Genomic DNA, 26,692 nt, shown 5'->3' on the forward strand with positions numbered 1-26,692 from the left:
AATACAGGCATCGAGATATGTTATTGAAGAAATGCCCTGGAATGTCATCTTAAGCATGTCACGATGAGAGGCAAGCCAAACTATAGAGTGAGGATGATTTTTTTAAAAATTTGGTATTTCAGGCCGAGCCCGTGGCGCACTCGGGAGAGTGCAGTGCTGGGAGCACAGCAGCGCTCCCGCCGCGGGTTTGGATCCTATATAGGGATGACCAGTGCGCTCACAGTGCTCACTGGCTGAGCGTGGTGCAGCCGGTCTCAAAAAGGACAAAAAAAAAGAAAAAAAATTTGGTATGGTATTTCTTCCATTTAAAAACAACAATGATGACAAAAACATTTTTTGAATGGTAAAAAATTACCACAAGGTGCATTATCTTATCATATTAACTTGAAGTTTTCTGAGAGAACAATTCTTTTCTTTAAGTTGATATGTGTTCTTTCTGGAGAATTGGGGCACAGAGCCCCAGATTTCAATTGAATTGTCACATGGGGTAACTTTTGACAAGCCTGCCATTTGTCCATTTTCTCTTCTGACCCAGTGGTAGTCTGAGAGATCAGAGGGGAGAGAAGGATTAATGTCATTGTGCACAGATGAATACACAGTTTCTTTAAGGAAGAAATTCCACTTGTTGAAGTTGACCAGGAAACATGAAGCAGTACCTCATAATCACGCCTTGCAATTATCTCCCCTGTTATTAGTCAGATACCTTCAGCTCATATACTGAAATTTAGTCTTTTCTGTGTTTATGCAGTTAATCATAGTGTACTCAACAACGGTGGGGTGGAGAGAGGACTGCAGCATTTCTGTATGGGCAGAAATGGAGCTGGTGTATGCCTTTCCCCTCCTCATCATAGGGTTTCAGTCATACTATTTCATGTTTTTGTTTTTGTCCAGTGGCTGTGCAGCTTTTCTGTATGGGCAGAAATGGAGCTGGTGTATGCCTTCCCCCTCCTCATCATAGGGTTTCAGTCATACTATTTCATGTTTTTGTTTTTGTCCAGTGGCTGCGCAGCAACTAGCATGGGCAATGGACACGTATTTTGCTATAAAGTTTTCTTTTGCGGGAGCGATGGGTATACCTGCCATGGGTCAGGGGGCACAGTCATATACTAGGCAGCAGAATTAGAATCCAGCCATCTCACCTCAGGTTTCAGAACACTGTAAACTCCGATGGTAAGGGAAGAGCAGTTATGTGGATTTCTTGTGATTCTAACCCTTCGTCTTCTTTGGCATCCAAGCACGGGCTGTATATTGGGAGTTGGACTTGTTCTGTCCCTCATGAGCCACAGCAGCCAAATGGAGTCCCGGGTTCATGTGGCAGCATCGCTTCGGAAGCTGTCTGCATACCTAGATGACAGTGGCAGCCAAAGCAGAACATTTCAGGAGGTAGGAGATGGAGAATACACTTTTATTCCCTTTGCTGTCTTTTGTTTTCTTGTTGCTGCTTATTTGCTACTACTGATATTTTGGAAACCCTGTAAATTAAATTCTTCCTCAATTTTAAGTGAGATAAGGAGAAAATCTGACTGGCAAACAACCTATATTAGATCATAAGGTTTTCAAATTGTGCGGCTGTTTAAATCAACTTAGACTTAAATGTGGCATATAAGATAAGAGCCTTTAGTGAATACAAAAACCTAAGTCAGCATCACTAGAAGGCACTTTCTAAGGAGAGCTGCAACTTCTGGAAGAAGGTAAAATGGAGATTTTTAGAATTATGCTAAAGCTAAATATAACTTTAAAAAATGGCCAGGAATAAACTTAAGAAACTACAAATCGAAAGCCATTTGATTTTTTCAAATGTCAGCGAGCATGAAAAATTATTGAGGAAATTCCCTTTACCATACTTAATGAAAAGATTTTTCTGTTATGGTGCAAAAATATGCAGAATTAGGGTTCATGTGACACATTCCATAGGTGTTAACCATGTTTAACTGGAACGTTTTTGGCATGTGCATGGCTGTCTCCGTTGTGCCCAGGTGAAGCTTAATCGCCTGTGCTCTTCTTTGGGAGGAGCAGGGGATGACCTTGTGGCCTGGCCAGATTCTTCCTCTCGTTAGAGCAGATTCTATTTTATCCCAGCCTGCCCACGAGCTATTGATGAGTACATAATGGCTGCTGTGTTTCCCTGCTCAGCTCCTCTGCTTTCAGCAATAGGACTTGTTGAATTGGTGAATTTCTATGGGGCACAAAAGGTTGAAGTTTTGTTCTAAGAAATGCACTACATTTCCATTTTTAAAGTGGTGTAGAGCATGATTTAAAAGTACATGAAAAAAAGAGCATGATTTTATTTTAAGCCAAAGGAAGAAATCTTGTGATTTTTCCGAGGAGCAATTTGATGAATAAATGAAAGCAAGGTTTTTATAACTGATGCATCTTTCTGCCTTGATATTTTGATTTATAAGGCCTTAAGCAAGCAGTTTTTTTCCCCTCTCTTCTGTGATGTTTAATTATTCAATTTCTGCCTTAGAAACCGCTTACATTTTTCATGCTGCATCAACCAGCACTAGAAGTTGAATTTTCTACTTTGTCTTAACAGTATCCTTATATCATGAAAATGTGAGGTAGGAGAGAAGGGATGATTAGCCTTGATTTGCAAAAATTTAGACTCACATTGAGTAACTTGCCCGAAGTTACTTAGATAGTAAATGGTCAATTTGGGACATACATCCAAGTATTGTCTCCACTCCCAACATTCTTTTTTATTTATATTGTTTATTCATTCATTTATTTATTTATTCAGTTATTTATTAAGTTCTCACACTAGTGCTATGAAGTGGGTAGTATTATCCCTATTTTACATAATTATCTGACTTCAAAACCCAAATTCCTGTTCCAGTTATCCTCCACTACTTCTCCTAGGGAATCTTAATAGCAGTGTTTCAATTACTTGACTTTCCTGTCCTGTTTGACCTTGGTTGGGAGTGCATTGCAATTAGCAACATCCACTGGTGATGAAAATCTGTTTCTTTCTGCTGTTGATACGTGTTGTGTTCTGGCATGATGGGGTGAAGAAACCTTTTGATTTAGTATCTAAGGACCTGGATTTGAATTCTGCCTCTGTCACTTGTTAGCTATGTGTAATTGAGCCTGAAAGTCCTTATCTATAAAGTAGAAATAATGTTACCCATCATGACATTGTTATGAACTATAATAAGTTAGGCAGCAAAACAGTGCCCAGTCTGTAGTGAATGTATTTGAATCCAATTCTTCAAAGGAGAAGTTTGGCAGAATATTTGTGTCAACTAAGCCATGTTCTTTTATCTTGCCTCATGAAGAAATATTTTTCTGCTGTATTTTCTTCTCAGGTGCTTGCCTACACCCTTAGCTGTATATGTACATCAGCATTCAGTGCTGGCATTATTGAGGCTGCGGAGGCTGAAGATATTATGAACAAGCTTCGACTGTTAGTAGAGAACAACCAGCAGGTTGGAATGTGTGCCCTGATTATTTCTCTCTGTGGGTTTCATGCTACTGCTAAGTCCTGCTTTTGACTTAGCAGTCCTGCTTCTGAATTATACTATAATGGGATATTTTTCACTATTAGAACTGAGAAACCTCTATTTTTTTCTCTCACCGCTATACCAATAGTCACAGATGTCTTTTTTTCTTTTTATCCCATATCTTCTTCTGTAGACATTTTTTTCTTTGTCTGGGAGAGAATTAAAAGGCTTTTCTCTTTCTCCAACTATTGCTTCATATTTATAAAATCTTAAAGAATGTGGCTAGGGAATTAAGAGTTATGTAAGGCTTGAGACAAAAATTTGTAAAGATATGAATACATAAAGGACACTGATGACGTCAAACTTCAGAAAATCAAAGCAGAAAATCCCTGCTCGTGCCTGAATATGTATAGGGAAATTTAAATAGTATAAATTAAATTAAATACCATTAAAATGTTCCCTCTGAAATATTATTCAGTCTTAGAAAGGAAGTTCTGACATGTGCTACAACATGGATGAACCTGGAGGACATTATGCTAAGTGAAGTAGGTCAATCACAAAAGTGTAAATATTGTATGAATCCACTTATATGATGTACTTAGCGTAGTCAAATGCATAGAGACAGAAAGTGGTTTCCAAGGGCTGGGGGGAGGGAGGAATGGAGAGTAATTGTTTAATGTATATAGAGTTGTAGTATTTTAGGATGAAAAGAGTTCTGGAGATGAACGGTAGTGAGGGTTGAACAACAATACAAGTCTGTGTCTTCATGTTTAATGTCACCGAACTGGTTGGTATTCACAGTTAGGACGGAAAAATTTTATGTGTATTTTGCCACAGTAAAAAAAAAAAAATGAAAGCAAAAATATTCCCTCTGATTATACATTATAGAATTTCCCAATTTGGATTTTTTTTGTTGTTGTTACATTTCTCCAAAGTCTTAATATTGGCCATAGTGCATTGTTGAAAGATTCACTGTTGAAAGCAAAAATATTCCCTCTGATTATACATTATAGAATTTCCCAATTTGGATTTTTTTTTTTTGTTGTTACATTTCTCCAAAGTCTTAATATTGGCCATAGTGCATTGTTGAAAGATTCACTGGTTTTAAGCTTATAATAGCATGTTACTGTTTTATGGTTACGTCTGCCCAGTTACATTCAGAATATGTTTTGCAAAACCAAAATGTAGACATTTTTATATGCTGTGCTTATTATGGGATGTTTTTCTTTTTGCTTAGGAGTTAATTTACCTTGTGTGGTCTACTTTGGTATTTTCACCCTAACACCTTATGAGAATTTGGATTGTTTGAGCTAAGTTTCTCAACAGTACAGCATTATTTTCCTAAAATAAACTACTCACTAAAACTTAATTCCTTGCAGTTAGACTCTGCAGTTTCTATTACAAACCAAAGTCTAGATTAAAAAAAAAAATCTGTAAATCTCTAATTTTTAGATGGCAAATAGAATTCATCAGTAGGAAAGGGAACCCCTAGAAGTGTTTATGTTGCTGTATATAAACATTTCTAACCTGTGTCTTCTTTTTTTCTTTTTCTCACCCCTTGTTTTATACCAGACTTCAGGTTTTGCCCTGGCATTAGGAAACATAGTTCATGGTTTGTCTGTGTGTGGACATGGAAAAGCTGAAGACTTGGGCAGCAGACTGCTCCCTGCCTGGATCAAAATTGTGCTAGCACAGGTAGAGGTCATCTCCTGTACGCTATTTTATATTTTTATACAGGAAAAAGAACTACTTTATTGGACCATTTATAGGAGCTGCTAAGATATATAGCTTAACAATAAAAGAACAGGCTATTTCAAATGAAAGAGACACATGTACTTTTAATCCCTTATAAAATAATGCATCCTGTCAACGATTATGGTTTTTTTTTTTAATTGGCTCTTTTGTCAGTGTTTNGCGGGAGCGCCACCGCACTCCCAAGCGGCGCACTGTAGCAGTGCGCCACCGGGCCGGCCCGGACTGCAGCTTTTCTGTATGGGCAGAAATGGAGCTGGTGTATGCCTTTCCCCTCCTCATCATAGGGTTTCAGTCATACTATTTCATGTTTTTGTTTTTGTCCAGTGGCTGCACAGCAACTAGCATGGGCAATGGACACGTATTTTGATATAAAGTTTTCTTTTGCGGGAGCGATGGGTATACCTGCCATGGGTCAGGGGGCACAGTCATATACTAGGCAGCAGAATTAGAATCCAGCCATCTCACCTCAGGTTTCAGAACACTGTAAACTCCGATGGTAAGGGAAGAGCAGTTATGTGGATTTCTTGTGATTCTAACCCTTCGTCTTCTTTGGCATCCAAGCACGGGCTGTATATTGGGAGTTGGACTTGTTCTGTCCCTCATGAGCCACAGCAGCCAAATGGAGTCCCGGGTTCATGTGGCAGCATCGCTTCGGAAGCTGTCTGCATACCTAGATGACAGTGGCAGCCAAAGCAGAACATTTCAGGAGGTAGGAGATGGAGAATACACTTTTATTCCCTTTGCTGTCTTTTGTTTTCTTGTTGCTGCTTATTTGCTACTACTGATATTTTGGAAACCCTGTAAATTAAATTCTTCCTCAATTTTAAGTGAGATAAGGAGAAAATCTGACTGGCAAACAACCTATATTAGATCATAAGGTTTTCAAATTGTGCGGCTGTTTAAATCAACTTAGACTTAAATGTGGCATATAAGATAAGAGCCTTTAGTGAATACAAAAACCTAAGTCAGCATCACTAGAAGGCACTTTCTAAGGAGAGCTGCAACTTCTGGAAGAAGGTAAAATGGAGATTTTTAGAATTATGCTAAAGCTAAATATAACTTTAAAAAATGGCCAGGAATAAACTTAAGAAACTACAAATCGAAAGCCATTTGATTTTTTCAAATGTCAGCGAGCATGAAAAATTATTGAGGAAATTCCCTTTACCATACTTAATGAAAAGATTTTTCTGTTATGGTGCAAAAATATGCAGAATTAGGGTTCATGTGACACATTCCATAGGTGTTAACCATGTTTAACTGGAACGTTTTTGGCATGTGCATGGCTGTCTCCGTTGTGCCCAGGTGAAGCTTAATCGCCTGTGCTCTTCTTTGGGAGGAGCAGGGGATGACCTTGTGGCCTGGCCAGATTCTTCCTCTCGTTAGAGCAGATTCTATTTTATCCCAGCCTGCCCACGAGCTATTGATGAGTACATAATGGCTGCTGTGTTTCCCTGCTCAGCTCCTCTGCTTTCAGCAATAGGACTTGTTGAATTGGTGAATTTCTATGGGGCACAAAAGGTTGAAGTTTTGTTCTAAGAAATGCACTACATTTCCATTTTTAAAGTGGTGTAGAGCATGATTTAAAAGTACATGAAAAAAAGAGCATGATTTTATTTTAAGCCAAAGGAAGAAATCTTGTGATTTTTCCGAGGAGCAATTTGATGAATAAATGAAAGCAAGGTTTTTATAACTGATGCATCTTTCTGCCTTGATATTTTGATTTATAAGGCCTTAAGCAAGCAGTTTTTTTCCCCTCTCTTCTGTGATGTTTAATTATTCAATTTCTGCCTTAGAAACCGCTTACATTTTTCATGCTGCATCAACCAGCACTAGAAGTTGAATTTTCTACTTTGTCTTAACAGTATCCTTATATCATGAAAATGTGAGGTAGGAGAGAAGGGATGATTAGCCTTGATTTGCAAAAATTTAGACTCACATTGAGTAACTTGCCCGAAGTTACTTAGATAGTAAATGGTCAATTTGGGACATACATCCAAGTATTGTCTCCACTCCCAACATTCTTTTTTATTTATATTGTTTATTCATTCATTTATTTATTTATTCAGTTATTTATTAAGTTCTCACACTAGTGCTATGAAGTGGGTAGTATTATCCCTATTTTACATAATTATCTGACTTCAAAACCCAAATTCCTGTTCCAGTTATCCTCCACTACTTCTCCTAGGGAATCTTAATAGCAGTGTTTCAATTACTTGACTTTCCTGTCCTGTTTGACCTTGGTTGGGAGTGCATTGCAATTAGCAACATCCACTGGTGATGAAAATCTGTTTCTTTCTGCTGTTGATACGTGTTGTGTTCTGGCATGATGGGGTGAAGAAACCTTTTGATTTAGTATCTAAGGACCTGGATTTGAATTCTGCCTCTGTCACTTGTTAGCTATGTGTAATTGAGCCTGAAAGTCCTTATCTATAAAGTAGAAATAATGTTACCCATCATGACATTGTTATGAACTATAATAAGTTAGGCAGCAAAACAGTGCCCAGTCTGTAGTGAATGTATTTGAATCCAATTCTTCAAAGGAGAAGTTTGGCAGAATATTTGTGTCAACTAAGCCATGTTCTTTTATCTTGCCTCATGAAGAAATATTTTTCTGCTGTATTTTCTTCTCAGGTGCTTGCCTACACCCTTAGCTGTATATGTACATCAGCATTCAGTGCTGGCATTATTGAGGCTGCGGAGGCTGAAGATATTATGAACAAGCTTCGACTGTTAGTAGAGAACAACCAGCAGGTTGGAATGTGTGCCCTGATTATTTCTCTCTGTGGGTTTCATGCTACTGCTAAGTCCTGCTTTTGACTTAGCAGTCCTGCTTCTGAATTATACTATAATGGGATATTTTTCACTATTAGAACTGAGAAACCTCTATTTTTTTCTCTCACCGCTATACCAATAGTCACAGATGTCTTTTTTTCTTTTTATCCCATATCTTCTTCTGTAGACATTTTTTTCTTTGTCTGGGAGAGAATTAATAGGCTTTTCTCTTTCTCCAACTATTGCTTCATATTTATAAAATCTTAAAGAATGTGGCTAGGGAATTAAGAGTTATGTAAGGCTTGAGACAAAAATTTGTAAAGATATGAATACATAAAGGACACTGATGACGTCAAACTTCAGAAAATCAAAGCAGAAAATCCCTGCTCGTGCCTGAATATGTATAGGGAAATTTAAATAGTATAAATTAAATTAAATACCATTAAAATGTTCCCTCTGAAATATTATTCAGTCTTAGAAAGGAAGTTCTGACATGTGCTACAACATGGATGAACCTGGAGGACATTATGCTAAGTGAAGTAGGTCAATCACAAAAGTGTAAATATTGTATGAATCCACTTATATGATGTACTTAGCGTAGTCAAATGCATAGAGACAGAAAGTGGTTTCCAAGGGCTGGGGGGAGGGAGGAATGGAGAGTAATTGTTTAATGTATATAGAGTTGTAGTATTTTAGGATGAAAAGAGTTCTGGAGATGAACGGTAGTGAGGGTTGAACAACAATACAAGTCTGTGTCTTCATGTTTAATGTCACCGAACTGGTTGGTATTCACAGTTAGGACGGAAAAATTTTATGTGTATTTTGCCACAGTAAAAAAAAAAAATTGAAAGCAAAAATATTCCCTCTGATTATACATTATAGAATTTCCCAATTTGGATTTTTTTTGTTGTTGTTACATTTCTCCAAAGTCTTAATATTGGCCATAGTGCATTGTTGAAAGATTCACTGGTTTTAAGCTTATAATAGCATGTTACTGTTTTATGGTTACGTCTGCCCAGTTACATTCAGAATATGTTTTGCAAAACCAAAATGTAGACATTTTTATATGCTGTGCTTATTATGGGATGTTTTTCTTTTTGCTTAGGAGTTAATTTACCTTGTGTGGTCTACTTTGGTATTTTCACCCTAACACCTTATGAGAATTTGGATTGTTTGAGCTAAGTTTCTCAACAGTACAGCATTATTTTCCTAAAATAAACTACTCACTAAAACTTAATTCCTTGCAGTTAGACTCTGCAGTTTCTATTACAAACCAAAGTCTAGATTAAAAAAAAAAATCTGTAAATCTCTAATTTTTAGATGGCAAATAGAATTCATCAGTAGGAAAGGGAACCCCTAGAAGTGTTTATGTTGCTGTATATAAACATTTCTAACCTGTGTCTTCTTTTTTTCTTTTTCTCACCCCTTGTTTTATACCAGACTTCAGGTTTTGCCCTGGCATTAGGAAACATAGTTCATGGTTTGTCTGTGTGTGGACATGGAAAAGCTGAAGACTTGGGCAGCAGACTGCTCCCTGCCTGGATCAAAATTGTGCTAGCACAGGTAGAGGTCATCTCCTGTACGCTATTTTATATTTTTATACAGGAAAAAGAACTACTTTATTGGACCATTTATAGGAGCTGCTAAGATATATAGCTTAACAATAAAAGAACAGGCTATTTCAAATGAAAGAGACACATGTACTTTTAATCCCTTATAGAATAATGCATCCTGTCAACGATTATGGTTTTTTTTTTTAATTGGCTCTTTTGTCAGTGTTTTAATTTTAAAACAAAATTGTGTCTTTTGAAAAATAATAACAAGTAGCCACATATGATCTAAAAACCTTACTCTTTTACTTTATTTTAGTCTGTTGCCATTTTTCGTCCAATTCTACTGGTTATGTTGACCCTACAAATTGAGTGCCATTTTGACCATTTATTTCTCCATGCTATAATAAGTTTTCTAAAATACAAACCCAAAGACTGTTTCCTTCTTGATATATTCTGATGCTTTGTTTTCAGGGTACTCCCACAATGCTTTGTCTGGCAGCTCTTCATGGCATGGTGGCCTTGGTAGGCTCTGAAGGGGATGTAATACAGGTAAAGAAATAAGCTGTTGAGGGAATGAAATCTAAATGTGCATATAGCCATACCAGAAAGAGAATATTCCAATATCTTAGTATGCTAAGGACAGAAGAATATATGCTCCTATTAATAGTTATACTGGGTTTTTCAATGCCTTGCTGTATGAAATACAGCTCTTGGCTAAGAATTCTTTCTATAAAGATTTGTTCCTGGTTTTATTTGCTTTGCAGGGATTAAACCTAATCAACTTAGGTTCTTTCTATAAATTTCCCTGCCTGAGAAAAGTGATTGAATGATATGAAATTTGAAAAGTCATTCACAAGAAACTCCATTTTAAATCAGTAATGTTTGAGTTTATACCTATGTAATTCTTCTTTTACTTCAAAATGTTTTTACAGTATGTATGTGTAAATTTATGAGTAATTCTAAAGGAGCTGCTTTGTTTATACAGTAAAATTGTGTTGAATAACTGTTACATGCGATACTGAAGATGCTAGGAAATCAATGATAAATAAAACATGGGCCCTGCCCTTGAGAAGCTCTCAGTTTATGTATTTGAAATATAAGGACATAAGATAAATTATTCTATAGCTTAAAAGTTGATAGGTCATGTACTATGAATATAATTATTTACTTTTGGGGGGCGGGTGCTTGGATGGGTATTTCTCCTATTCTTTCAGCTCAAGTCAGAAGCCATCCAGACCTCTCATTTTCAAGGCAGACTTAATGAAGTCATTAGAACCTTAACTCAGGTGAGCAGAAGATTTTAAAATCCTTGCATGGGAAAACAAATATTCTCTTTTGTTGTCTTTTTTTCTATTACATGATGCAAAATATTTAACCTGGAAAATGGGGAAGTCTCTAGTTATTCATGCTGAGTTCAAGGGGGAGTGGTGTATAGTCCTGTGTTCACTGACAAACATGCACTGCCTGTGGAAGAAAAGAAAACTGGAATTTTTCAACTAACTTGACACTGGTTTTCCTTACAAATTAAAGCCTTACCCTGCAAGGAATGTCAGGCCCTCAGGACAAGGAAAAATGGAAGGTGATCAAAGGGCAGAGCAGGTATCTAGACAAAATGGTCAAGAGGCATTTGTTCAGATGTCACTGATGAAAGTATTTGGGTAAATTATTGTCATTGTTATTCTTGGCGGACGGGAGCGCTGCCGCGCTTCCCAAGCGGTGCACTATCCAGTGCACCACCGGGCCGGCCCCTAATATTTTTATTTTAAAAAAATCATTATGTTCATTGTATAAAGTTTGAAAGTATAGAATGAAAGAACCTGAAAAAATATTACTGATAGTCCGCCAAACATGAAGTAACTGTTACTAATATTTAGGCATATTTCTTTTCAAGCATTCTTATTTTGTTTGCATAGTTGCTATTCTTACTGTAATAGAACTTTATATCTTATTCTTCTTCATTAGCATACTCATTTTCATTCTTATAAAACATAGTTGATTATAATACCTACCACATCAAGGAGTTTTAGTAATTCATAGTTTTAAAAGCAAACATAAATCTCTGAACAGAAGAAACTCTTTTTTGCGTGTATGAACATTCACACGCTCAGAAAAAAGAATTCTGTTGAAACTTAAGTTGCTATAACTTGGGAGGAAAGTCTATATATGAAAACTATTATTTAAAAAATGCTTATTATGAATGATAAATAGTAACAGAACAACATTGAAAGAAGAGAACAAGATAATATCTCCTTCCATTTTTAGAGTTATTGTGGAGTTTTTTTTTACCATTTTTTGAAAATTCCTTTGAGACCAGTTTGACCCAGTGAAACCTGAGAAAACCATTAGTCCTTTCAGCCATGGTTAATTAATAGATTGACTGATTCATTCATTAATTCAGCAAACACTTGTTGAGCACCTATATGACCCAGGTATCATATACTAGACACATGAATTTACATCTTGTGATAGAACTACTCATTACCAGCTAAGCCACTGCCTTATAAAACATTAGTTATTTTCTATGAGTGGCCTTTCATTGAGTGGAGCTTAGATCTTGCCCCATCATTGAACTGTGACATTTTCATCTATAGGTCATCAGTGTCTCTGGGGTGATTGGTCTTCAGTCTAATACAGTCTGGCTTCTAGGACATCTTCATCTGTCTACTCTGTCCTCAAATCAAAGTAGAACCTCTGGTAAGATTAAAGTTCTAAAACACTGGAGCTGGAAGGAAGGATTGCTGATTTAGGGCTCTGTACTTTGTTAAGAGCGTTAATCTTTACAACAACCCTAAGTGGTGAGTATTACCGTCTCTATTTTACATCAGAAGGAATTAGGGTGTGGAGAGGCTTCATGACTTACCCAAAGAAATGTGGCAGTAAGTGGTGGACATGTAGTTTGAACTCAGATTTGCCAGCCTCCAAAGCCCATGCTCTTTTCACTCTTCCTCTCTGCTCCCCTTGGAGAACAGTTTAGACATTCAGTCTGATTCCCATATTTTGCAAATGAAGAACCCAAGGCTTAAAAAGATTATGTGACTTACATACAGAGTTAGTTTAGTGAGAAATCCGGAAACTAGGAGCCAGGTCCTTGAAGCTTGGAACAGACTTATTTTTATTTTACTAGATGTAATGGTAGTTCATACAGTATTTGTGTTTCATGAAAATTCTCTTCATGTGTGGCCGGAGATTTTCTGGCCCCTAATTATGAAAAAATAATGCGGTAAGTACATTTAAAGATGTGTACCTCCTCAGCCTTGGAGTTGAAATCATAGGTCTTAATATAACAAGGCCCTTTCTATGTCTTGTTTTTTTTTATAAAAGCAATAAAAAATATTTGCAATCCCCACATGCTTAATTTATGTTCGTACTTGGAGATTTTCCGGGGAAGGCATCACTGTTAATACATCTGCTCATTGCTCTTTATAGAATTGTGATCCACTGGCTATCTTAGACCCAGGCCAGAGAGGTTTAGGTACCAAAGATCTCTCATTAAAACCTAGTATTACATACCCACTGACAGGTAGTCTACTGACAGCATTACCATGAATGTGGGCCACTGTAATTACTGTTCCTCTTGCTTTCAATCACTCTGTAGCTATAGAAATAGGATATTCATCTACACAGCTTTTCTGCCATAATGAACTTTAGGCAGCTGGAAGTTGTCATATTAAAATGAGAAAAAGAAAAGAAAAACTTTTGGAAACCCTTGGCAATGTTAGTTTTGAAGGGCAGGCTCTTGAGTAGCATATTTATGTCAAGATTTTGCTTTTATACACAGGCTTATGTTATGTTACGTAGTCCTTGGCCTTGTCCACATATACTCAAATCAGGTAGTAATGAATAACCTTATATCCAGCTTGTACTAAGCAAAATGATTATATGTCTGGAAAAGTACAGCTACTTGTTCCGATGGGATTTTCTAATTGAACCATTTATTGCAATAAAAACCATCTCATGAAACAATTATGAGAGACTGTGAGGAAAAGGATTTAGGAGACTCTCATGACTCAACTGTCATGTATGTTACTGCTTCACCATTCCAGGTCAGCAACCACATCTGGTTATTTATACATGTTGGTCACTTAGAGGTCTTTACCTTAGGTAAGAGACTGGTGCAATTAGTACTGGTTGTTGAATTTCCATTGTCCATATATCTGATTCAGCATGTCCTGAAGTGGCCCCTGGAACAGTGGTGTCAGCTTAGAATCTCAGCAGACTCCTTGCTGACCCTGAGGGTCATTGCATTGGGGGTCATTGATGTGACAGTGTGGAAAGGACTTTTTAAACTGCTTCAGCAAAGTATTTATCCTCTTTGGTTTTTTTCAGCCTCTGCTAAGTTTGCCACCGTTTTAGATTTGCTTTTATAGCTTAAGTGATTACTTCAAGGCCAGTCACTTAACTCTAATAGAATTAGTTGCAGCCACAGAGTATTGTGCTGAGATTAATGGCATAAACATCTCCACTTTATCTCTATGTTGATATGGCAGCATGAGATCATTATCTTTCCTTCATTAGTCCTGCCAACTTCACTGGTTAATTTGATCATTTTCTGTCTCCACAGTTCCTACTGACTATAGCTATTTGCCTGAAAGCAGTTTTATTAGAGCAGCCATTGGCTTCCTCAGTTCGGGAGGAAAAAAAGGCAAGTTGAGCACATTTCTTTAATCTTTCCTTTTACGTGTTATGTAAGTTTGTGTGCCCTAAGCATGCCTCTGTAGAATGAAACAATACAAATCTGAAGTGATGAATATTTTCTTTTCCTAAACTGTCTGTACAATAGAGATGACCAGGAGGCTAACTACAACAATTGGTACATAAAACACAGTGTGTAGTCTCTTGTACTCACTGTCTCTGACCTTGGGTGGCTCTATGAAAACCTTAATCTTCCATTTAGCCATTTCAGAAGTATAAACGCACGTAATTGGTACATAAAACACAGTGTGTAGTCTCTTGTACTCACTGTCTCTGAACTTGGGTGGCTCTATGAAAACCTTAATCTTCCATTTAGCCATTTCAGAAGTATAAACGCACGTTACTTTTCCTCTCAATTTCAAGTGAGTGTGATCTAAAAAGAGGAAATACACCAGGGTGCAGTTTGTATCCCAGCATCTGTCTTGGAAGTAGGTCTTCTCCCTGCACCTGTATGATCACTTTGCGTTGTTGGAATCACTGGCTCAAGTTCCTATTTTTAATTTGTGTTCTTTTTCTCTGCACACATTTGTCCCCTTGTGATTCTATGTTGCTGCCATCCACATTAGAGCACAAGCAACTTGAAGACAAAGATTGAATGCCTTTTGTTTTTAATTGGAGCCAGAATAATGCTATGTAAGTTATTGAATGCTCTTTAACAATACACATATACTTTTCAGAGCTGTGAGGAAAAAATAGATTAGAATTGAACATGTCATGGTTCAGGGACCAGCTCCATTAATATAATATTCTTTCACTGATGTTTGCTAATTTTATTCTTCCTTGGCTGGTTAGGTCAGTCTAAAACTGTCAGTCAAAACCAGTGTCTGTATTACAGCAAGGCCATCCCAGTTTTGGAAAGGAAAAAAAAGTTTTTTAAACAAATTAAATTGAAAAACTAGAAGAAATCTGGAGGAAGCAGTTTGATTAATGAAGGTCATGGAAGACCATTGGAAGGGGAGTGAAAGGTCATGTCTGATATCCTACTGGGTACAGTAATCGCTGAAGCTTCCAGATTATGAACTTTAAAAAAAAAAACAAAAACTTTATTTTTATATGAGGGGTCTTCAAAAAGTTCATGGGAGGATTTTTATTATATTTTAATTCTATTTTTTCACAAACTTTTTGAAATATCCTGATAGCAATTTTAGGTTTACAGAGAAATTAAGCAGAAAGTTCAGATAGTTGCCTTACCTCCGCATCACCCCCCAGACTCACACACACGAGTTTTTTTCTGTTGTTAACATGTTACATTAGTGTGATACATTCATTACAATTATGAACCAATATTAATATGTTATTATTAACTCAGTTTTACATTAGCATCCCCTATTTGTATTGTATAGTTCTATGGGTTTTGCCAAATGCATAATGTCATGTATTCACCATTACAGTATCATACAGAATAGTTTCACTGTCCTAAAAATCCTCTGTGTTCCACTTATTTATCATAGCCTGGAGACAAATTCCTTTAGTTTCTGGAGTTCTAGAATTTGTGCTGTTGTCCTGCAGTCATGAGTTAGCATTATTTTCTTTTTCATATCCTCAGTGAAAATTGACATATGGGTATATAAACATATCATATATTACATATAATGTGTAGTTAGTTCATTGTTTATATTGCCATAAATTAAGTCTACTTAAAATAGATATCATAGTAGAGATGTTTTTATTAGTAAAGAAAGTGAATTTTTACTAAATGAGCATCTAAACCTTCCATGACTGGAACAATGCTAGGAATATATATTTTTGCTATATTTTTTGTTAGGTTGCTCATTGATATCCAGTAGAATTTTAAAATGATGATAATGTGAGGTATTTCCCTGTGAAATAAGATAAAAACTCTTAATGTCAGATGAAAGATACACTGTTTTCTTCTGTAGTGAATGAAATGTCATTTTGGCTCCCCAGATCCATATTTCTTGGCAGAAATGAATTTTCTCTAAAGCTTATGGGGAATTCTTGGTTGAATGTGACAGTTTTATGATTATGCAGTCATAGCACAACAGGAAATATTCTGCTCTAAGACTGAAAAATCAGGTAAAACTGGAATCAGAGTTGTTACTTGCAATCTTGCTGAAAGCTGTTTTAAAACAGATAAATGAAGTTTTTAAAAAGTGCCATATTACCAACCAGATTTTCGGCACTTTCAGGTTGTGGGAGAGGACAGCCTTCTTGTCAGGTTTGCTGACTAGATTCAGAGGAAAATCTATTCAGCCTTACACATTACAAGATTTTATCCACTTCTTTTATAAAACATCTAAAACATATTTAAAGTACTTAATAAAATTAATAATTTTTTTCTGATGTTAACACTAGATATTTCTACATAATAGGATTATTTTTGTTTTCATTCTGTTGCTGGGGAGTGTGACTAAGACTTTCTAAGCTTGTGTTTTTCTGTTAAAGTTTACAGTAAAGTAAAGGCTTTAAAGTTTACAGTAAGAAGTATTATCTGAGGAAAGTGTATTTAAATCCATGTAATACAGTCATTATGAATGGCATTTCCTTCTTGACATGAATTCACGTGTCAGGGATCTGTGTGTATAAGTATTGGGCTTGTGCACAAAGTATAGGTAGGTATATGCTCGATCAGTCATTTTCAAACTGTTAGTGTGAGATATAATTATTGAGGAGTCTAGCCAAAGGAACAGAATTAGTGAACTCTGTGGAATAAATGATATGAGCAAGTTGTCCTACTTTCTGATGAAATTATGGGGTTAGTTGCTAAGATTATGTATCATTTTTGAATATTTTAAATTAGTAATAGTTTACCTATACAACTCTTTAAAAAATATTATTGGAAATCAATACCTGTATATAACACTAGTTTCATAAATGCTGTAAAGAATTCCCTGTAATATCACCACCTAGTGATAGCCACTATAGATACTCCAGTATATGTCCTCCTAGATGTGTGTGTGTATGTGTTCTGTTATATTGGATTATAAAATTTATATGATTTTATTGTCTGATTTTTTAAAAAAATTTAACAACTTACCATGTAAATGGACATAACTAGCACCCATCTACTCTAAAAGGAAGCTTAGAGGAAGTATGAAAAGAGCCCTGTTGCATTACTTTCTGGACAGTTATCAGTAGGATATGTTTTTGGTAGGTTCGGTTTTTATTTTTTATTATAAACATCATGAAAATATTTGGAAGGAAAATAAGTCACTGATTATCCCATGATAATTTCTGCAGCTGTTATTTTTGGATGTTATTTTTTCCTTTGTTGCTATACAAATTTTTTCATGTGTTGTTATATGCATACAATTTTTACATATATCCAAATATATACCTACTTTGTAGTTTTTTAACTTAATATTATAAACATTTCCTTATTTTTCATATATCTCTATAATTATCATTTTTAAAAGACTGTAGAATATTTCATCAAGTTGATGAATCATAATTAACCTAATCACTTCACTATTGATCTTTTAAATTTTTATTATAGTGACCATCTTCATACACATAGCTCTCTCTTCTGCTATAGCTTTCCTTAGGATAAATTCTCAGCAGTTTTATCAGTGGGCAGAAGTGTGAGGATTTGGTGACTATAGGGATGGCATGGCCTCAGTGTTCTTCAAAAGGATTGTACCAATTTTTAGTACCTCAGCCCTGTATGAATAGCAAAGCGGTAAATGTATCATTGAGATTAAAGCATGGGAGCCAGACTGCCTGGGTTCACATCCCACTTCCACTACTTGCTGGCTATGTAGCTTCAGGGAAGCTATGCAAGTTTCTAAGCCTCAATTGCTTCTGTAAAACGGAGAAAGTAATTGAATTTTGTTTATAGAGTTTTTGTAAGAATTATGAGTCATTTTATGTGACAGTACTTACAAAGCAAAATAAAGATAAAACCCTTTCTAGTTATAATATCCTATTACAAAGCAAACTAAAATATAAGTAAATGACAGGAATAACAAACAGGTATAAAATTACCTTAAGACTGCTTTAATTTGCATTTCATTGCCAGAAGGAATGAACATTTTTGCATGTATTTACTATTTAAGATGTTGGTTCTTTTAGTTAAATTTTAGAGTTTCTTTTTTAAAATGTATACCTTTTTTTTTTTTTTTTACATTTTATCTTTAGTTTTTAAATTACAGAAAAGTTGCAAAACAGCCAGAGAACTCTCATATTCCATTTACCCGGAAACCCTATTCAATAATTTCTTTAGCAATCCCAATGATGTCTTTAATAGAAAAATAATCTAATCTGGAATGTCATATTGCAATTATTTGTCATGTCTCTTTAGTCTCCTTTAATGGGGAACAGTTCCTCAGTCCTTCTGTGACTTTCCTGACTTTAACATGATTTGAGGTTAGAAGCCAGTTGTTTTATAGAATATTCTTCACTTTGGGTTTGCCTGTTGTTCCTCATATTAGAGTCAGGTCAATCATTTTTGGCAGGAATATCACAGAAGAGGAACTATTTTCCTCTCACTGCCTCCCATCAGGTGGCATGTGATGTCTGTCTACCTCCACTGGTGAGATTAACTTTGATCACCTGGATAAGGTAATGTCTTCCAGGTTTCTCTATTTTTCATTTATCATCAATAAATATTTTATGTGGAGATATTTTGAGGCTTTACGAATATCCTACTTTTCTTCTTATTTTCACTCATTAGTTTTAGCATCCATTAATGTTTCTTGCCTGAACTAATTATTACTCTATGGTTGCCAAAAGGTGATTTTTATAATTTCGTTGTCTGATCTACAATTTTTTAGTAAGCATTCTGCTGTAGGGAAGAGCTCCTCTCCTCTTTTCTCCCTGTCCTTCTTTTTCCTTCCTTTTCCCTTTTGTTTTCCCCTCCCCTCCCCTTCACCTTTCTTTCCCTCTCCTTCCCCTTTTCTTTAATTTTTCCATTAGTGTGCACTGCTAAATTCCTATTTTTATTATTTAATTATTTATTATTTTGATCTTCATATTGTCCCAGATTTGGCCAATAAGAGCCTCTTCAAGTTGGCTCTAGTGTCCTTTGACATGACCCCATCATTGTTTGAGTACTTTCTCACCTGGCACAAGAAGGTGTTCTAGGCTTATCTTGTACTATCCTCATCCCTGTAAAGCCAGGTAGCCCAGTGGAGAATGGTATTTAGAAGCTAAGACCTGGGTGCAAAGTGTCTCATTGCTGCTGGGGTAATCACTGCTCCCAGGCCCTTTCAGTGGACAGAACTAGGAAATATATGTTCTCTCTCTCTCTCTCTCTCTCTCTCCTCTCTCTCTCTCTCTCTCTTTCTCTTTCTTTTATATCTATATTTACTTCTATATTTGGCTATATATAAAATGAAAACTGTGAGTTTACACCAATATCTACAATTCTAATTTAACACCACGGGGTTCATTCTACCTTTCTTTTCTTGCTTGTAACTCTCTTCTCTGACAGTAAGGAATACGGCTCCCATTATTCTCAGTATATTTGCTCGCATACTCAATCCTCCTGTATGTTACCAGTCTCCTGCCCCAGTGGGCCACAGACCTACTAATTTGCCTTTTTCACTCAGGTCCTGATCTCCGCTGGCTGCCACCCTATGTGGCAGCCTTCCTAGTGCTAAGGGGCCCAAAGATGTTTTTGTTTCTAATAATTCTGAATGTCATTGAAGTATTTGGTCTTAAGACAACACACTACCGACTTTTAGTATCTGACTGATATATCAGAATCATCAATTTTTTGCAACAGCTGTCTTGATTGTAGAGTAGCTTCTGGCAGGAGCTAAGTATCTCTTAGTTCCCATAAATATGCCATGCTGTAATTTTCTCTGCTTGTATTTTCTATAGATTTTGTCTAGAAAAATTCTACTCATCAATTCTAATTCAACACCACGGGGTTCATTCTACCTTTCTTTTCTTGCTTGTAACTCTCTTCTCTGACAGTAAGGAATACGGCTCCCATTATTCTCAGTATATTTGCTCGCATACTCAATCCTCCTGTATGTTACCAGTCTCCTGCCCCAGTGGGCCACAGACCTACTAATTTGCCTTTTTCACTCAGGTCCTGATCTCCGCTGGCTGCCACCCTATGTGGCAGCCTTCCTAGTGCTAAGGGGCCCAAAGATGTTTTTGTTTCTAATAATTCTGAATGTCATTGAAGTATTTGGTCTTAAGACAACACACTACCGACTTTTAGTATCTGACTGATATATCAGAATCATCAATTTTTTGCAACAGCTGTCTTGATTGTAGAGTAGCTTCTGGCAGGAGCTAAGTATCTCTTAGTTCCCATAAATATGCCATGCTGTAATTTTCTCTGCTTGTATTTTCTATAGATTTTGTCTAGAAAAATTCTACTCATCCTTTCCATCTTGATTTAAATATCCTTTCTTTGGTGGGGAAGATGGGGCTTCCCTGATTTTCCCAGATTAGGTTAGATTTTTTAAGTGATACTTTCCTATGTTTGTCATGGTACTTTAGATACATGTCATTATTTACATAATTATTTATAGTTCTTTGTTTAAAGTCTGTCTTTCCCTTAGACTTTTCTTTTCTTTCCCCTTAGGCTTGTCTTTTCTTTAGACTGCAATTTCCTCGACGGGCAGGAAGAACATCTGTGTTTTATCCTAAATACTTAGAACAGACTACTTGGCATGTAATAGTTTTAAAATATTTGTTGATTTATACCTTTAAGCATATATACGTTGGCTGGATAATTCCAAGCTAAGTTGCCTCTAAGCAACGCTGAAAATGGAGAAATTAAAGACACATCTATACCACACAAGCAATGTGCTGGTGATGGAGACTCTACACACCCTGGTAGTTAGCTTACTTGTTGCAAGAATTTCACTGTAGGGGTTACACATGTGCATTGTGGCGTTGAGATCTGATCCTCCATGTAGCCAAAGTATGTATGATAATGGGTTCTGTTGTGTAATGCATTATGTTTGGATATGCCACTTATATCAGGGTTCTTTGAGGCTGTCAACTGGATGAGAGATTTAAAGCAACTTCATATCCAGATTTTAAAACATCTGGATCTTTTTAACAAGTACCATTAGACCTTCTCAGTTCCAAATCCATTGTCCATAAAGCATTCCAGTAATTTTTCTTATCTGAGACATTTGTTTGAAAAACAGAGCTGTAGTAAAGGAACTGATCTTCCTGTTCTTAGATTAGATCTTTTATCTAATGCTAGAGATCTGTGGGGAAGGAACTAGAGATTCTGTTTTCCCTAGGCTGTGAGACTCCCTCTCCTTCCATACCTCCCCCAAAGTGCAGGGAACTGCCAAGTATTTTCAGCAATTCTAATAGTTACTTTAGTTCCTTTCATTCCAGTTAGTGTCAGAATCAATTCCTTGCAAATATAGTGGAAAATTTTTTGTGATTCTAGTTATGCTTCTAAGTACTGATTCTCTGCCCTTTTAAATATGGAAGATTTTATCCAAGAAAGTTTTTTACCTAGAACTCTGCTTATGAATTAATGATTTCTAATACAGAATTGGACACACATTGTTACAGGAGAGAAATAAAATTCCATGCACAGATATTTATTTATTATGTTTGCTAGTTCATCAGGCCATTTATATTAATCATGCACTGAAAGGACCCCAAAAGAGCAACTTAATTTTTGTGTTTTTTGTGTGAAATCTAAGACTCTAATTTGCAACCAGCATTCTATAGGCACACTTGCCACGTGTGTGTAATCAGTATAGAGTTATGTGAGTAGCCAATCGGTTAGCTCCTTTCACAGCATTTTGTTTTTATCACAGAATTTACCACACCTGATTTTGCCTTGTTTTTTGCTTGTCCTCTTATTAGAATATAAGCTCCAGGAACATAGAGATCTATTCTGTCTCGTTCAACTATCTCCACTAATGGAAACACTACCTGATACCTAACAAGATACTCAATAAATGGTTGAGTGAATGAATGTTTTTATTAATGTATTTACTTTTTTTTTGTCAGAAATTCTTTTCCTTCTAGTAGTACAATTAACTCCCTAATAATATTTCCTGAACTTCAGTATTACATTTCAAGATGGAATAGAAATAAAGCATCAGTTACTGGTAGCACATCACAGAAGAGTGGCAGGTTTGTTGAGCTTTAACATTTAAAAAGTAAAAGTGTTTGTTGGAGGGGAGAGAAACATCACTGGAAGGCACATTACTAGTTTTACCTTCATAAGTTTTAGGTGGGAGAGGCCAAGGGTAAGGAGGTGGTTAGTGCGTGGGGCTAGCCTAAGAAAATGTGCTGATTTTTGAGACAGCTCTGATTGGAAATAGTCCAGTTTATCTATTTTTTTAATCCTCTTTTTCAGGAAAGGGTATTGAATTTTGTTAAAAGCTTTTCTGTATCAATTGAGATAGTCATGTAGGTATTTTTCCTTCATTCTATGATGTTGTATATTACACTGATCGATTTTCTTATTTTGAACAACTCTTGCTTTCCTGGAATAAATCCTGTTTGATCATGGTATATAATCTTTTCAATATGCTGTTGGATTCTGTTTGCTAGTGTTTTGTTGGGAATTTTTATGTTTATATTCATAAAAAATATTTGTCTTAGGCCGGCCCCGTGGCTTACTTGGGAGAGTATGGCACTGGTAGTGCCGAGGCCACGGGTTTGGATCCTATATAGAGATGGCTGGTGCGCTAACTGGCTGGGTGTGGTGTGGACGACACTGTGCCAAGGGTTGCGATCCCCTTAAAGGTCAAAAAAAAAAATATATATATATATATATATATATTTGTTTCTAGTTTTTTTTTGTTTTTTTTTATGGTGTCTTTGTCTGGTTTTGGTATTAGGATAATGCTGGTCTCGTAGAATGAGTTATGAAGTGTTCCCTTTTCTTTTATCTTCTGGAAAAAATTGAGAAGGATTGGTATTAATTCTTTAAGTGTTTATAGAATTTACCCACCAATGGAGACTTCTGGACTTTACTGGGAAACTTTTGATTACTCATTCAATCTCTTTACTTCTTTATAGGTCTGTTTATATCTTCTATTTTCCCAAGTGAATTTTGGTAATTTGTGTGTTTCTAGGAATTTGCTCATTTAATCTATATTATCAGATTTGTTGGCATACAGTTTTTCATAGCATTTTCTTATAATCCTTTTTATTTCTGTAAGGTTAGTGGAAATACCTCCACTTTCATTTCTGATTTCATTTGCACCTTCTCCTTTTTTTTTTTTTTTTTTTTTTTTTTTTTAATCCTTTTTATTTCTGTAAGGTTAGTGGAAATACCTCCACTTTCATTTCTGATTTCATTTGCACCTTCTCTTTTTTTTTTTTTTTTTTTCCATATTCTAGCTGAAGGTTTGCCAATTTTGTTGTTTTCTAACATCCAACTTTTGGTTCTGTTCTATTTTTCCTTATTCTACATTTTTGTTATCTCCACTGTAAACTTTTATTATTTTCTTCTGTCTGCTAAATTTGGGTATATTGTTTCCTCTTTTTCTAGTTCCTTGAGATATAAATTTAGGATATTGATCTGAGTTCTTTCTATTTTTTTTTAATATAGGCATTTATTGCTATAAGTCTCCCTCAGCACTGCTTTTGCTGCATCACATAAGTTTTGGTATTTTGTGTTTTCATTTCCCTCATCTGAAAGTGTTTTCTAATTTCCTTGTGATTTCTTTTTCATCCATTCGTCATTTAAAAGTGTGTTTTTTGTTTTCCACATATTTGTGAATTTTCCAATTTTCCTGGAAATCTGTTATTTTAGGTTCGTTTTATTGTGGTTAGTGAGAATATTTTATATGATTTCACACTTTTTATACTTATTGAGACTTGTTTTGTGGTCAGTCCAGAAGAATGTTCCATGTGCACTTGAAATGGTGTTGAGTAGAGCGTTCTATCTATGCCTGCTAGGTCTCTTTGGTATATAGTTTTGTTCAGGTCCTCTGTGTCATTATTAATCTTCTGTGTAGATATTCTATCCATTAATGAAATTAGGATATGAAGTCTCCAACTGTTGTTGTAGAGCTGTCAGTTTCTCCTTTCAATTCTGTCAATGTTTACTTCATGTATTTCATGTCTCTGTTGATGCACATGTGTTTTTATCGTTGTTAAACTACTTTATTAATCTAGTTTGAATTGATGCCAGTTTAGCTCCACCAACATACAAAAACTCTGCTCCTATAAAGCCCCATCCCTCGCCCTTACATTGTTTTTGTTGCAAATTACATGTTATACATTGTGTGCCTACTAATATATTGTTTTATTTATTTGCCTTTTAAATCATATAGTAAGTGAAAAGGGGAGTTGCAAAACAAAAAATATAATAATACTGGCTTTTATATTTATCTGTGTAATTAACTTTTACCAGAGTTCTTTATTTCATTGCATGGCTTCAAATTACTGACTAGATTATTGTCTAGTGTCCTTTTATTTTAGCCAGAAGGACTTCCATTAGCATTTCTTTAGGGCATATCTGTAAGCGATGAACTCCTTCAGCTTTGTTTTTCTGGAAATGTCTTCATTTCTCCTTAATTTTTGAATGATAGTTTTTCTGGGAATAGAATTTTTGGATGACAATTTGTTTCTTTCAGCAGTTTAGAAATGTTACCCAACTCCATGGTTTCTAATGAGAAATCTGTTAATCTTATTGATGATCCCTTGTATTTGATGAGTGACTTCTTTGCTGCTTTCAAGATTCTCTCTTTGTCTTAGTTCTCTGAAAATTTGATTACAGTGAGTTTTGGTGTGGATCTCTTTGCATTTATCTTTCTTCAAGTTTGTTGAGTTTCTCAAGCGTGTAGATTTGTATCTTTTATCAAATTTGGGAAGTTTTTGGCCATTATTTCTTCAAATATTTTTTACATTCCTTTCTCTCTCTACTGTTTTTCTGGGATTATCATTATGCATATGTTGGTATGCTTCATGATTTTCTTAGGCTCTGTTAATTTTTTTCCTACTTTTTTTTCTGCTTCTGAAACTGAATATTTTCAATTGACCTGTCTTCATGTGAGCCAATTTGTTCTTCTGCCTATTCAGATCTGCTACTGATACCCTCTAATGAGTTTTTCATTACCTTGCTGTACTTTTTAGCTCCAGAATTTCTGTTTGATTCCTTCTAAAAAATTTCTTTATTGATGTTCTTATTTGTTTATATGTCATTTTCCTGGTTTCCTTTAGTTCTCTGTCCATAGTTTCGTTTAGTTGAGTATATTTTAGACAATTGTTTTTAAGTCTTTGTGTAGTAAGCCCAATGTCTGTCCTTGCTCAGGGACAGTTTCTGTTAATTTCTTGTACAAAATGGCCATAATTTCTTGTTCTTTTTATGTTCCATAATTTTTGTTGGAAATTGAACTTTTTTTTTTTTGAATGTCTGGCAAATTTTAGTTTTATTCCAAGAGTTAAAAAAAATATGGTGGTAAAATATACATAACATAAAATTTATCATTTTAAGCATTTTTAACTATACAATTTTGTGACATTATCTTCTCATTGTTGTACAACTATCACTACCATTCATCTCCAGAATTTTGAAAACTGAATAGTTTGAATATTACAACATGGTAACTCAGTATCAGATTCTTTTTTCTCCTCAGTGTTTGTTTTTGTTTCTTGGTGTAGACTGTAGTTGTTCCCATGTTTAGTGACTTTTTAAAACTATATTTGTTATGCCTTTATTTTTTGTCATGTATGGTCTCTGAAGGCTCTATTTCTTTAGCTTGTGAGCTAGTGTTTGACGGAGATTTCCTTCAATGCTGGAAGTCAAAAATAAAAAATAAAATAAAATAAAGAGGAAAAAAAGAGACTGTCTCCATTTCCACTTTTACTTTTTTCAGCTTCTACTAATTCTGTTTTTTTTTTTTTGCTTGTTCTGAATATATATATCATCTTTTTAAAAAAATTGTGGTAACAAACACATAACATAAAATTTACCCTCTTCACTATTTTTAAGTGTACAGTTCAGGAGTGTTAATATACTTCACATTTTTGTGAAAAAGATCTCCAGAACTTTTTTATATTACACAACTGAAACTCCATACCCATTAAACAATAACTCTCCCTCCTTCGCCCGTCCCTGGTAACCACCATTTTACTCCCCCCCGCCATGAATTTGACTACTTTAAATACTCATATAAGTGGAATCGTATATTTAGCATAATGTCCTCAAGTTTCATCTATGCTGTAGCCTGTGATATTTCCTCCCTTTCTAAGGCTGAATAATATTCTGTAGTATGTATATACCAGAATTTGTTTATTCATTCATCTGTTGATGAACAGTTGGGTTGCTTTTACCTCTTGGCTATTGTGAATAGTCCCGCTATGAACATCAGTGTGCAAATATGTCTTCAAGACCCTGCTTTCCATTCTTTTGGATATATATCCGAAAGTGGGATTGCTGGATCATATGGTAGTTCTATTTATAATTTTATATTTATATAAAAAATTTCTCATTTTGGGTGGAACTATTTTCCATATCCATAGCCCCATTTTACAATCCCACCAACAATGCACAGGCTTCCAATTTCTCTATATCTTTGCCAACAACACTTGTTATTTTCTATTTTGTTGCTTGCTTGTTTTTAT

General features: G+C 35.5%; 2 protein-coding genes across 2 annotated transcripts in view; both read left to right on the forward strand.

The window, feature by feature from the left end:
* Nucleotides 1–1,167: 1,167 nt before the first annotated feature.
* On the forward strand, nt 1,168–5,537 carry FOCAD (focadhesin). The gene is made up of 4 exons (XM_008592698.1): nt 1,168–1,383; nt 3,306–3,425; nt 5,013–5,135; nt 5,520–5,537. The coding sequence occupies exons 1-4, from the start codon at nt 1,168–1,170 to the stop codon at nt 5,535–5,537; spliced, it is 477 nt and encodes a 158-aa protein (XP_008590920.1).
* A 151-nt stretch (nt 5,538–5,688) lies between these two features.
* LOC103608244 (focadhesin-like) overlaps nt 5,689–26,692 on the forward strand; it is a 41,105-nt gene continuing 20,101 nt past the window's right edge. Inside the window, exons 1-7 of the mRNA XM_008592699.1 lie at nt 5,689–5,904; nt 7,827–7,946; nt 9,408–9,530; nt 9,992–10,069; nt 10,735–10,806; nt 12,112–12,214; nt 14,082–14,162. Coding sequence (XP_008590921.1) covers nt 5,689–5,904; nt 7,827–7,946; nt 9,408–9,530; nt 9,992–10,069; nt 10,735–10,806; nt 12,112–12,214; nt 14,082–14,162 — 793 coding nt within the window. The remainder of the gene's footprint in view (nt 5,905–7,826; nt 7,947–9,407; nt 9,531–9,991; nt 10,070–10,734; nt 10,807–12,111; nt 12,215–14,081; nt 14,163–26,692) is intronic.

This window comes from Galeopterus variegatus, unplaced genomic scaffold (genome assembly GCF_000696425.1).
Source record: "Galeopterus variegatus unplaced genomic scaffold, G_variegatus-3.0.2 Scaffold8197, whole genome shotgun sequence".
NCBI classification, from domain to species: domain Eukaryota; kingdom Metazoa; phylum Chordata; class Mammalia; order Dermoptera; family Cynocephalidae; genus Galeopterus; species Galeopterus variegatus.